Source organism: Lathyrus oleraceus, chromosome 6 (genome assembly GCF_024323335.1).
Source record: "Lathyrus oleraceus cultivar Zhongwan6 chromosome 6, CAAS_Psat_ZW6_1.0, whole genome shotgun sequence".
NCBI lineage: Eukaryota > Viridiplantae > Streptophyta > Magnoliopsida > Fabales > Fabaceae > Lathyrus > Lathyrus oleraceus.
The window spans coordinates 481,712,689-481,724,951 of NC_066584.1; the positions used below are offsets into that span (position 1 = coordinate 481,712,689).

At 33.6% G+C, this 12,263-nt stretch overlaps 3 protein-coding genes across 3 annotated transcripts; all 3 read right to left on the bottom strand.

Moving 5' to 3' along the window:
- Positions 1-602: 602 nt before the first annotated feature.
- On the bottom strand, positions 603-2,573 carry LOC127096380 (probable peptide/nitrate transporter At3g43790). Its single transcript, XM_051034957.1, has 11 exons — positions 2,565-2,573; positions 2,333-2,518; positions 2,144-2,188; positions 2,015-2,064; positions 1,827-1,902; positions 1,565-1,753; positions 1,373-1,460; positions 1,130-1,215; positions 937-1,044; positions 785-829; positions 603-695 (listed from the first exon to the last, which is right to left on the bottom strand). The coding sequence occupies exons 1-11, from the start codon at positions 2,571-2,573 to the stop codon at positions 603-605; spliced, it is 975 nt and encodes a 324-aa protein (XP_050890914.1).
- Positions 2,574-2,792: 219 nt separating this feature from the next.
- Positions 2,793-3,832, bottom strand: LOC127096381 (uncharacterized). The gene is made up of 6 exons (XM_051034958.1): positions 3,803-3,832; positions 3,642-3,718; positions 3,462-3,558; positions 3,270-3,348; positions 3,099-3,174; positions 2,793-3,004 (listed from the first exon to the last, which is right to left on the bottom strand). The coding sequence occupies exons 1-6, from the start codon at positions 3,830-3,832 to the stop codon at positions 2,794-2,796; spliced, it is 570 nt and encodes a 189-aa protein (XP_050890915.1). The 3' UTR covers position 2,793.
- A 280-nt stretch (positions 3,833-4,112) lies between these two features.
- LOC127096382 (DNA polymerase delta small subunit) lies at positions 4,113-5,730 on the bottom strand. Its single transcript, XM_051034959.1, has 8 exons — positions 5,680-5,730; positions 5,475-5,604; positions 5,229-5,335; positions 4,785-4,911; positions 4,661-4,674; positions 4,477-4,580; positions 4,251-4,341; positions 4,113-4,166 (listed from the first exon to the last, which is right to left on the bottom strand). The coding sequence occupies exons 1-8, from the start codon at positions 5,716-5,718 to the stop codon at positions 4,113-4,115; spliced, it is 666 nt and encodes a 221-aa protein (XP_050890916.1). The 5' UTR covers positions 5,719-5,730.
- Between the last annotated feature and the right edge of the window lie 6,533 nt (positions 5,731-12,263).

Below are 12,263 nucleotides of genomic sequence, written 5' to 3' on the forward strand. Positions count from 1 at the left end.
CTTTTGTAAAAAGCGCTGTCTAAGGGGGGGATTAGAAAGCGCTTTAGGCAAAAGCGCTGTCTAAGCCCCCCCCCCCCCCCCCCCCCCTTAGACAGCGCTTTTGCCTAAAGCGCTTTCTAATCCCCCCCTTAGACAGCGCTTTTTACAAAAGCGCTGTCTAATGTATACGAAAATTTTTGAAACTTTTGTTTTAAACCACATTTTTTCCAGGTTTATAAACCAGAATTTCTACCTGTTTTCAACCAGATTTTGACAGACAATTATCACATTTTATATATGCCATTTTGGCCTTTTTTCTACCAATTTTTGGCTAACAAATATATATATATATATACCAATTCAAACCAATTTTGCCTTAAATGTATCAAAATATATACAAATTTATGTACACATTTACAAGTCATAACATATACTACAAACCATATCAATTTTAGTCTAGGCCTATAAGACTTCAGGATTATTGCAATACTAGTACTAGCACAATTGATTCAAACAATCACAAAGAAAATTAACATGAAAAAGTTTGTACAAACACATACAATAAGCAAGTTTATCTCACAATTTGAAACAATGAAAGATAGGTAGAGAAATCAAAGGGAAACTCACACTGCACCACCTCCCGCTGGACCGATTGCTTTGAATATTGACATTATAGTCATAGCAATGCCATTAGCTGCCCCTCTTTGATGTTGTTCCTGTTTTCCATTTACGCCACAATTTCCTCAAAATATAATATCAACTTTCAAAAAGAAATAAAAGCTTAGAATTAAAGAAAAAAAATTACCACGGCTCTATTTTGCATAATAAATAAACCAGTGATTATCGTCATCTGAAATTGAGAAAAAAATACTATTAGATAAGCTTGTAATACATACAGATGTTTGTTTGAAACGTGATCACTCATGATCGGTTAAATAAACAAAAAGATAAACTTACACTTAGAACATTCTTCAGAAGAGAAGCAATATTAATAACTAGGTATAGCGTAATGCCAGAAAGCATTGCTATGAAGGGGTAACTTTGCAACAGAGGTATTGATAAAACCTACATAAGGTAACAAGACATTTTTAGAACAAGAACCAATGTAATGCTGAGTTGCATTAGTTTCTACGAATGGAAAAAAACTTACTGCGGAGATGCGAGCAAATTTTATAGGTCCGAAAGCTCTTTCCAATGAAGGGTAGAGGAAAAGCTGGGAGACAATAAGACCAATACCTGATCATTGACCATTTGAGAAGAGGTCAGTTATTAAGCAGAATATCTTGAAAAATGAAATGCACAAAGCAATGTACCTGATATGTGACAAGGAAGGCTAGAAAATATGTTAATCCCAACACTAATAAATCTCTAGTGACACATATCAAAGACGTACCTGATATTGCGAGAACATCGCCTACATTATCAGTTGTAAAGTTCAAACCACCAAACCTTCCAGGACTAACAGCCCATAATGAGAAAACCTATCATGAAGTAGAATGGTGTTTACTTATATATCCTATTAGATTTAATATCTGTTAAGCAACATTATAAAGTTCAAATAAGTCACCAAAAGTAGGAATGGTACCTCTTGATAAGCAACATTATAAAGTGAGAAAATGCTGTACACAATAATAGATGACATTAATGGCCAGTTCAGGAAGAGGTTTTCATCTTTTTGGATTATTTTGTCGTCGTCATTACTTATGTTTCCAGTTTCTAAAGCTTCAGCATCATCAATAGACTCATTGCTTAGAGGGTGGTTGTGAAGTGTTTCCTACAGTGATGCAGGAATTTTGTGATCAAATGCTTATACATGTTTAACAAACTATGAAGTTGCTTACTCATACCGGAAGCCAGATGCATGCAATTGCTACCACAAATGCAAAAGCTGATACTGACAAGGAAGGCAAGAAATATGGAAACCTGCATGGTTTATGTTTTGACAATTAAAATAATCACATCAACAATAAGGATCGAAGGAAAAGCTGAATTGTTAGAACTTTATGATACTAAAAATCAAGTAAAATCCACTTACTTATCCCAAAATGAGTCTTTTGGAAATAGATGAGGGTATTTCACTGCTGGCTGCAATGTAAATTTCACACAGTATTAGCGAAACGAATAAAAGTGTCTTCAATTAAAATAGCTATGAAGCATCAAGTACCTGAGCCAAATAACCTCCCAATGCTGGTCCAATTACTATGAGAATCTATGTACAACCTATATTTGGTGACCACAAAAGCACTTAAAAACAGGGAGTCAGCCAGAAAACAACTTAATATGACTTGTGATCTGCTCACGACATATCGGAGAATGTAATATCTCTAATAAAATTCTCTTTAATTCGTTCAACATTTTTGCGCTCTTCTATAAGCTCTTGTTTTACTGCTTCAACTTCTCTTGTGGCGATTCGTGCCGTCTCGTGACTCCGGTTAGATTCTAGTGTAAGATACTGAATATCTTTATGCTGTTCTTGTAGTTCTTTCTTCAGCTTAGTACATTCACTCTTGCAAGGATGAATTAAGTCAAATATAAGAACCTAATACAAGAAATCCGGAAGGAAAAAAAAAGTAACTATAACATACCTCTACCATTTGTATATGTTTTTCAAACTTTTTCTTCTCTGCAATGTAATCCTGTGCTGCAATCTATGTGGTAATTGAATTAACCAACAAGAATTCATACAACAGAACTATAGAATTTTCAACAATAGAATACTTAGTCTCATCCAAAACCTGCAAGTGGTTTAGTCTCTCTTGTAAACCTTGTATCACAATGCAAGCTTTCTTCTCAGCATTTGTAATTGACTCATTTTCATTTCTCAACACAGACAACTATAAGAAGAAACAAACAAGTAAATGCTGTCATGAAGTTCTCAATTGATTCAATTGCTGAAGCGCAAGTTATTATGTGATAAACTACTTGTTTTTCAGATTCTTCCTTGAAACTTCGAAATCTTTCTCTAGCGAAACTCGCTCGCTTCTTCCACTCGTCACGCTCTGACCGAAGTTCGGAATTCTCTTTCCTAACATTAACAACCGAAAGCAAATACTAAGTTTTATGTTTTTATACAAGCAACAAGACATACTAAACATACAGAACAAATTAAAAAAAAATACCTAGACTTTACTAGTTCATCTTCAAGGTGTTTCTCCCATTGAGTTTTATGCACTTGTGGTTCCTTAGTAGTAGTAACTGAGAGATTGGAGTTGTAAATAATACAACACAATTAAGAAATTTTAGAAAATATTTTGAATTAAGGACAAGTATTAAAAGAAAGATGAAGGAACCAGGATGAAGCTCCAAATAGAGTGGCCTAGGTGAATGAATATTCTCTTTCTCTTCATTTGAATTCTTGAGCAATTCAACCTACAAAGAAAGAGTTAAAATATATTCAAATTCAGTAGCGACGCACTGTAGTTTTTATTATAGTTTGAGAATGGAAATGAAATATTGATGTTGGCATGAAGGAGTAAAGTTACATTTCCAGTAGGTGTTTCTGGTTGAGCTGAATTGACATCTCCTGCAATGCAATTATATTTATGCCATCTCCAGTTGGTAATCAAACACTTTGTAGAGCTGAAATGTTAATGAAAGTTTAACAGATATATGTAATAATGAAAACATTAGTAATAATAAGTAAGAAACAGTAACTAACTAACCAGTATCTGACAGATTTGCATCGTGAACATTTGGTGGTACTTGGTCTACCACATTGTTCACACCCAACATCTAGATGCTATTGTACAAAATATTCAGAACCTTAATTTACAAACTTAATAATTTTGTATGACCACGCTCAAAAAACCAATGCTAAAAAAACATTGACATTAACACTAATATAGCTTACCATGGTACTCTATATCGCGATAAGAGTGCTTCCGGCTTCCAATTTCAGACTCGCAAGTGAATAAGAGTGCTTCCAGCTTCCAATTTCAGACACACGCAAGTTCCGCGACCAACAATGCAAAGGACTAATAATTATCTTTTTTCAAGGTCAGTATTCTTCTGCATTTCAGATTAGTGAGCAAAACATAACTTCGTGGTAGACTAAAACACCGTCAGTATTCTCCTGCATTTCAGATTAATGAGCAAAGCATAACTTCGTGGTACACCAAAACACGTCATTGATATCATTGTGCATTTTCCAATATCTCGTCTTCATGGTTGCCAATATCATCTGCAGGCTAATAAGAGAAATACACAAATAATGCAGTTACCAAAATGTAATCATAATGAAAATGTCATACACATCCAACACCAATGCTTACCTGCCATATTTCCAATAGCTGCCAAAACAGATAACCAACAATCATAACCAAGCAAAACAGCTTCCCTGCCCACACTCCACATACGAGATATCTAAAGAAAAGAGAAAATCAGCAATGGTAAAAATAGCACCTCATTCACCTACTACTTGTTTTACTGGCCTATCAACAACTCTCTACTACATGTTGTCATTGTGTCCAAATTGAACCTATGATGTTTAGAGTGTACCGTGAGAGACGCTCTAATAGATTTTGATTGGAACACTTCAAAGCACGGTCATACACAATTTCAGTCCTTTTGGCAACATCGTTCCAATCGTAGAGCTCCCTCATCTACAGAGAACACGTAAACAAAAAAGAACTAGTTTACCCACCAAATGTGTTAGAAAAGAAGATTTGAACAATAAACTCACTCGATTATGCATATCTTGTGGATCAATTTTTGGCCAATGAAATCTGCAGTTTGTACCAATGTCTTCAAACTGTCATCCTACCATGAAATCCAAGTTGTTCAACTAAGTAGTTAATGAAACAAACCTGTTACATAGACAGATGGTACAATAATATTCCCACCAAGCTTAACTCTTCCACTTTCATCTTCCAAAACAAGATAATCATCTTTGTCCACAAAGTTATGCGGCTTGACAAGCGGGACAACCGATCTCTGCACATCATTAGCAAAGAAACTCAGCACTGTGCCATACCATTGTCCTATTTTTTACTTACAAAACCCACTATTGCCAATCGCAGAAAATAGCAATTTGTTCAATTACTCACTACGAAAACTGATATAGCGCCCAATGTAACTAATATTTGGAAACATTTAGTACCAAACAGCTTATCACAGAACAGCAGTGATTTGTTCAACTCCCACAACATTATAGTCGTTGCTACTCAACAACCCTAAAAAACAAAATTTACATAAAAACAACAACCACACCCCTCCAACAAAAAAAAAATAGAAACCCGGAACCACAGTACCTCTTTAGAATACTCATCAAGTATGCAAGGTTTCAATTTCATGTTTTTAAACAGTGTCCCAACAACAACACACTCCTTGCCCTCTTCCAGTCCCAACACCGTGCACACTGTCCGAATCACCAGAAACTCAATCAATTAACAAAATTTCAAGTAATCAAACATAAAAAGTTATCAAATTTAAAAGTCAGTATTGATTTAAAGCAAAACCCTAAGTTGATAAAAATATAGAAAATAAAAAGTACGAACCAGGAGAATTAGGTTTCCATTGGGAAACAAGGGAATACAAGAGAGTTCTCATCAAGCGAAGACGAGCGAAGTAAATTTGACTGTATTGCTGTCCACGATACATCTCTTTCCCAATTTCGAACGTTTCATCCTGCACCAAAATCGAATTAGCGTATTTTCACAGTTCACAACACAAAGACGATGAGAGAGAGGGGAAGCACTGAACCAGAGATTCATAGGAGCATTGCACTCTCTCCATTGTCATGGCTTGGCGGGAAAAGTGTATTCGTGTTCGCTGTTATGGTTTTCGCTGATAGGGTTTCAACGTTCGCAGGAGGGAAAACAAAAGAACAGAGAACGAAAATTGAAATGGAGTCTGAAATTTTATTTTAATTAGACCTTAGACAGCGCTTTTGTGGAAAGCGCTTTCTAAGGTATGCCTTAGACAGCGCTTTTCAAAAGCGCTTTCTAAACCCCCCCTTAGACAGCGCTTTTGGTTTTAATTTTTTTTTTAATTTAAAGACTTTAGACAGCGCTTTATCAAAAGCGCTGACTAAGGTCTATATTTAAAAGCGCTTTTAGAAAGCGCTGTCTAAGATCCCCCCTTAGACAGCGCTTTCATTATTTTTTTGGAACATTTTCCGCGTTTTATTTTAATTTTAACCTTAGACAGCGCTTTCTTTTAAAAGCGCTGTCTAAGATGCGCTGTTAAAAGTCATTTTTGGCGTAGTGACAACTTTTAAGTATAGTGTGAGACCTGCTGATAACTTCACGACTTTCAATACCTGTTTGGAGAAAATATGGCAATGAACAACTCCACACCCACAATATTCCACTCCACCAGCTCCTTATTCGGATACGATGGGACTCGAACTTAATAGGTGTTGCAAATACCATAACGCATATTTTCCAAAAACTTCTGCTCCCACGCATTTTAAAAACCTTTTTGAAATATTTTTTATTAAGGAAATGTTTATTCAAACTCTCCCCTTCTAGATCATTCTACTCTCATATTCAACCTAACATGTACGACCTCGGATCATCCGACTGTGGCATGGGTTGCCTCACCCAGACCCATGACTATCTTCTAATCTTGCTTACCCATACGTGACAAATGAGACATTCAGGAGAAATCGGATTGGTCACACCATAAAGGGAGGAAACCATTCCCTACTCTAAGAAGTGGTCCTCCCCAACTCCCACATACTAATTGGGAAAGTAGGGAAAACTCATTCATTTGCTATTACCTGAATCATAGATCTACTTATTAATATTCCAACCCCAAAGATTATACACATCTTTTTACTATCACACACATGAACAGGGTCACCCTCATTATATTTCACAATAACATTTTATGCATCTCACCAAAATAATAAAAGTTGTTCAACATTAATTAAAATTATGTATACTATTCCGAAGGATTTGTTAAATAGGTTTGGCAAAGCTTTTTCAAAGTCCATGATCTATGAGTGAGTTATTTATGTCCTATCATAAGCACTTCAATGCTTTTTTTATTTAGCTAGTGATTAGCTAGCCTAAGATAACTTTAATATTTAATTGCTTATGAACCAACCATAAAATATTTATTTAAAAAATCATATAATGCAACCTAGGCATCCCAACCCTAGCTATATATAGTGTGGTCCATTACCTGATAAAATATCTTTCTATTATAATTATTCAAGTTCAGGCTTAAAAATTATGTTTATATAACTTTGTTCATTTTACAACATTTGTCCTGAAATATATATACTCAAATGACCTCTCCATTTATTTCATAAACCATGAATCATATTCCAACAAATGCCAATAAAGTATTTCACTGTGCTATAGTTGGAAGTTCTTTGAACTTTTTGTCACCAAACCTTGGAAGTTTGAAAAATAAAATATGATAAAGTAATGCACTAATTCAAAGCCCCATGATCAGGCTTTTTGGTCTGTTTAATGGTAAGTGGGGTCTTACTTAAGATTAATTGAGATTTCACATTTGATCTTAACCCCCAAAAATCCAAAAAGGAGGGAAAAGAAAGTAGTAAAAGTAGTAAATATTTTATTTGATTTGGAATGACAATGATTTTTTCGGTGACTTATGTCTCAAGTTATAACTAAATGATTGTCCAATATAAAGTAAATTACATGCACTCTCCTATTTGAATGTTTGCTTGGAAATTTATTGTATGAACAGAACTTCTTCCTTATATTGGATAACTTGAGATCTTTATGAAGTATCTAAACTTTAGGTGAAACATGTGTGGCTGTCCCCAACTTTAAATAAAGCTAGATTGCTATGTTTCCTAGAATGCATCTGTAAAATGTATTAGACATGAAATTCATCATTTCACCACCAAAAAGTTGTTTTTACTTGAGATAATTCTAAACCTCATATCTTCTTTTTCACACGTAACTAATCCTATTACTATCAGGGCTATTCACGGTAAGATCCTAATAAAAGGTCATCTGAATTGAACCGAACTATTTCGATTTATCTATAATCACACAAGATCAAAATTATTGGTTTAGTACATCAGTTCGAAGTTCTGAACTTTACCAAATCATCAAAAGATAGTTTCTTTCAAGCTGAACCATTTGTTAAAAAATCGAACCCAATTGTTCAATTATTTATCAGTTTCGGTTTCAATTTCAGTTCAATTTATTTATCATATAATTCGATTTTAAAACTGCTCGTGCAACGGTTCACTAATTATTTTAACTTTAACTTTAAATCGATTCTATTCGGTTAGGCAGTTTTTTTAACCGTCCTAATTACCATTACTAAGAAAAATATGTAGTGTATTTTATTTGATGAAATTTACATATATGATATATCTCTATGTCTCTGCTATACTTTAGAGTTTAGATTGCGGGTTAGGAAGAGACAAGAAGATGCAAAGTATAAAGAACTTCCTTAATTTGTGTACTACATTACAGTATGCAGATATGTCTCATTTTAAAGCATATTCTTATCTTAAGGCATATTGTTAATGTCAAATGAGATCTTTCTTTTCATTAAAAGAAAATTCCAGATTCCATAATTACTAATACTGGAACAGCACTTCACATGTTTTCTATGACCTTCTACCTTCTTGACGTCACACTTACATAATATACAAAAGAATAACCTACGGTTTTTTTTTCCTCTAAAACTCCATTAAGAGGCCAGATACTATTAAGAATCTCACATCAGATGAAATATCGTCCGAAGCAATAGTGTAACAATCCTCATCTTGCAGATCATTAAATCAAATCCAAATTCTAAAATGATATCAGAGTCATCTGCTATCAGTTTTATACTATTACGCTCCTAGTGATTTTATATAAAAGCAAGTGATTTGAATTATTCTACGTACACTTTTCCACAGTCCAAAAGGAACTAACTCAGAGATAAAAACCGACAAAAAATTTATATGAGTAATGCGTATGATTTGATATGCATGTTCAGAGGAAGCAGAACTACAATTTGGTTTTTCTCATTTGTGTGGTTCTTAAAGCTTGTGTAGTCAAGTTGGAGACAAACGTTTACGGTGCATGGCAGAGTAATATCTGTATTAGGTCTGTGCTAAAGGTTCTTGATAATGTATCATATCATCTAGTACTTACAATATTCTACCTTTCATGGGACCCAAAAATGTTCTTCTCTGAAAAAGTGAGTTTGTGAAACTGACGTGACATTGATACATGATACATGCAACTCATTAGTTATAGTACGTAGAAAAAACCAAAAAAAAAAACATGCAACTCCCACGACCACTAACATCGTACCTTAACATTTACATTACATATGAATGATGTGTTTTTTTTTTGGTTTCTTTTTTATCTTATCTTATTGAAAATGTTTGGTTGGCCCCACAAAAAGCATTTTCCTTTGATGGAAACAGAAGCTATTAACTTTAGACCAAGCTTATGGATTATAGGCACTTGAACTTTAAGAAAGGGGTTAGAGACAGATTGAACGGTATGTGTGAGTTGGGAGTATAGTCCTAAAGTTTGAAATTGAAATGCATGGTGGAAATTAATTAATGTGATGGATTAAAATATATTTAGAAATTAGAAAACCAATAGATGTAAGACAGTAGTAAAGGTGATTGAATCAAATATGATTATCTATTTAAGAGATTCGGTGTATCAGAAAAGTGATTAATAAGATGAGGAAAATTCTTTCTTGCTATATTGAACTTGCTGGTCTAGTCATTCCCAGCTAATATATTTCAACACGTTACATTTGTAGTACAATTATCTACATGGCACTCATGTGGGGATGTCTTGCATTTAGAATTATAAATTATTTAAGATAGTAGTAGCCTAGTAGGTGTAATATATTAGGTATTAAAGTACTATTACCTGGCCTTGTAGTAACTTGTGAATTGTATTAATCATTTTCCATTATCATGAGTTTGTTTATTCTTACAAGATTTGTAAGTTTGAAAGATATCACTCATTACATTATATATATTGTTGTACAAAGTGGAATTTTAATTTTTTTGGTTGAGTATGTGTTTACTCACCTCTAACACTATTGAATTAAGGAGAGATGTATAGACTTCATTTTTTAGAGTTGAAAAATATTTAGAAAATTTAAGGGGCTTTGAGAAATACTTTTAATTATTTGAATCTGTGTGATTTATATATTGAGTGGATGAGAGGTAAGGAAACACTTGCGAAAAAAATAGTATATGTTATTATGAGTTTGTAAGATTATTTTTCTTCCGACTCATCTTGTAATTTCTTGTAACAACTCTTAAAGTGTATATAGTGGATCGCAGAGTAATTCTCTCATCCAAAGTATATCGTTTTAATTGAATTGAGCAAATAGACTTTATGTGTGTACTTGTTTTGATTTCTTCTTCGTGTTGTTCTTATGATTTGTTTACATTGTTTTGCAGATTAATTTTTGTTTGAGACCATTAAATTTGGTTGTCTTTGTTCTTTTTCCCGCACATCAAAGATCATGGAGTAGTTAAACTTTTCAATTTCACAACAAATTGCGTTCATCATGGGGAAAAAGGGTTAAATTTACAAGTGAGTATCATGTGTTCTAAATGGAAAATCGAAAAGCTTTTGGAGACAATGTTTTTGGATTGTTGAAACTGAAGACGCAAACAAACTTAATTCAGCGAAGTGTTAGAAGCATTTAAAGGTGAGACATTGATGTATTTGGGTCTAACATAAGTTGAGAATATAGAGATGATGAATAAGGTCATGAGTGTCATTATCTTATGTCTCATAGATAAAGTCCTAAGAGAAGTCATCAGGGAGAAGACTGCGGCGGATATGTGGGTCAAGCTTGAATCATTATATATGACCAAATTTCAGGCCCATCGATTATGTTGAAAACAACTATTCTACTCATTTTGAATGGTAGAGAATAAGTCGTTATAAAGCAATTGACAGAAGTTAACAAGATCATTAATGACTAGCAAAATATTAAGGTGAAGCACGATAATGAGGACAAGACTTTACTCTTATTAAGCTCATTACCCAAAGATTTTGAGGGTTTCAAGGATGATCTTTTTTATAGTAAGGAAAACATTATCATCTTGCATGATGTCTAATTTGCTATATGAACCAATAAGTTAACCAAGATAAAATATTTTAAGGTTGAAGATAGTGGTGAAGGCTTGAATGTTTCAATAGGGGGAAGAAAGAGTATAGGAAACAAAAAGGGGATGAAGTCCAAGTCCAAGTCTAAGTCAAGGGTTTTGATAAGTCAAAGTTAAAATGATCCACTTATCATAAAATCGATCACTTTAAGAATGATTTTCCCGAGAGAAGGCAGGATGATTATGTTTAGATTAAGGTTTTCTTAGATGACGATAATTATGAGATTTCATGTGCACTAGTGATGACAAGTTTGGAGACATAAAAGAGTTGGGTCATAGACTAAGAATAATATAATCATATATGCTCAAGGAAACAATACTTTGAGACATTGAAGTTGAAAGATAGTGGAGTCATTCGACTCGCTAACAATAAGGCTTGCAAAGTTGATAGTGTTTGTACGATTAGACTAAATTTTTTTGATAATTGTGAGTTCCTTTTATGCAATGTGAGATATATTCCTGAGATTAAGCAAATTTTGTTGTCTATAAGTATGTTAAATAATTTAGGTTATTGCACTAAAATTGAATATGGAGTGTTGCAAAATTTTCATGGAGCGTTGATTATGGCTAAAGAGTCTAAAATGTGTAGATTGTATATTTTATATAGTTCCACTGTTAATTGGCATGCATCATTATCTATTCAAGACTTTTATAACAAAACCAAACTATGGCATTTAAGATAAGGTCATGTTAGTGAAAGTGGATTGATTGAGCTAGCAAAACAGGGTTGGTATGAAGTGAGAAATCAAATAAACTAGAACTTTGTAATCATTTCATTCTGAGAAAACAACACATGGTGAAATTCGAGACTAGCGTGCACAATTTTAGTAGACCATTTGAGTATATTCACTTGGATATATTGGGTCTGAAAATTGTGGGAACTTATGGGGGTGGTTTCTATTTCCTCGTTATTATCAATTATTTTTCTATAAGAGTATGGGTATAAATTTTGAAAAAGAAAAAGTGACACTTTTGAAAAGTTCAAGGAATGACATACTCTTATAAGAAATCAATTGGGAACTAAATTAGATGAGTTAAGGACTGAAAATTTCCCGGACTTTACTTTAGAGTTGTTTAATGAATTTTTCAAGAAGCAAGGCATCAAGAGGCATAAATAGTTGGTGGCATACCTCAACAAAATGGCATAGATAAATGTGTGAATATGACCATTTTGGATAAGCTAGTATACAAATTATTGGGAGTTAGGTTA

Bases quoted from the DNA above. Each gene is read 5' to 3' on its own strand.
- LOC127096380 (XM_051034957.1), bottom strand. The intron at 830-936 runs GTAAGTTTATCT...TCTCAATTTCAG, and splicing joins TTCTGAAGAATGTTCTAAGT to ATGACGATAATCACTGGTTT. The intron at 696-784 runs GTAATTTTTTTT...AATGGAAAACAG, and splicing joins TTATGCAAAATAGAGCCGTG to GAACAACATCAAAGAGGGGC.
- LOC127096381 (XM_051034958.1), bottom strand. From the start codon at position 3,832: ATGGTAAGCTATATTAGTGTTAATGTCAAT. The intron at 3,719-3,802 runs GTTTTTTTAGCA...TTTGTACAATAG, and splicing joins ATATTAGTGTTAATGTCAAT to CATCTAGATGTTGGGTGTGA. The intron at 3,005-3,098 runs GTATTTTTTTTT...TGTTAATGTTAG, and splicing joins GATGAACTAGTAAAGTCTAG to GAAAGAGAATTCCGAACTTC.
- LOC127096382 (XM_051034959.1), bottom strand. From the start codon at position 5,718: ATGACAATGGAGAGAGTGCAATGCTCCTATGAATCTCTG. The intron at 5,605-5,679 runs GTTCAGTGCTTC...ATTTTGGTGCAG, and splicing joins AATGCTCCTATGAATCTCTG to GATGAAACGTTCGAAATTGG. The intron at 4,167-4,250 runs GTAAGCATTGGT...TTCTCTTATTAG, and splicing joins AGCTATTGGAAATATGGCAG to CCTGCAGATGATATTGGCAA.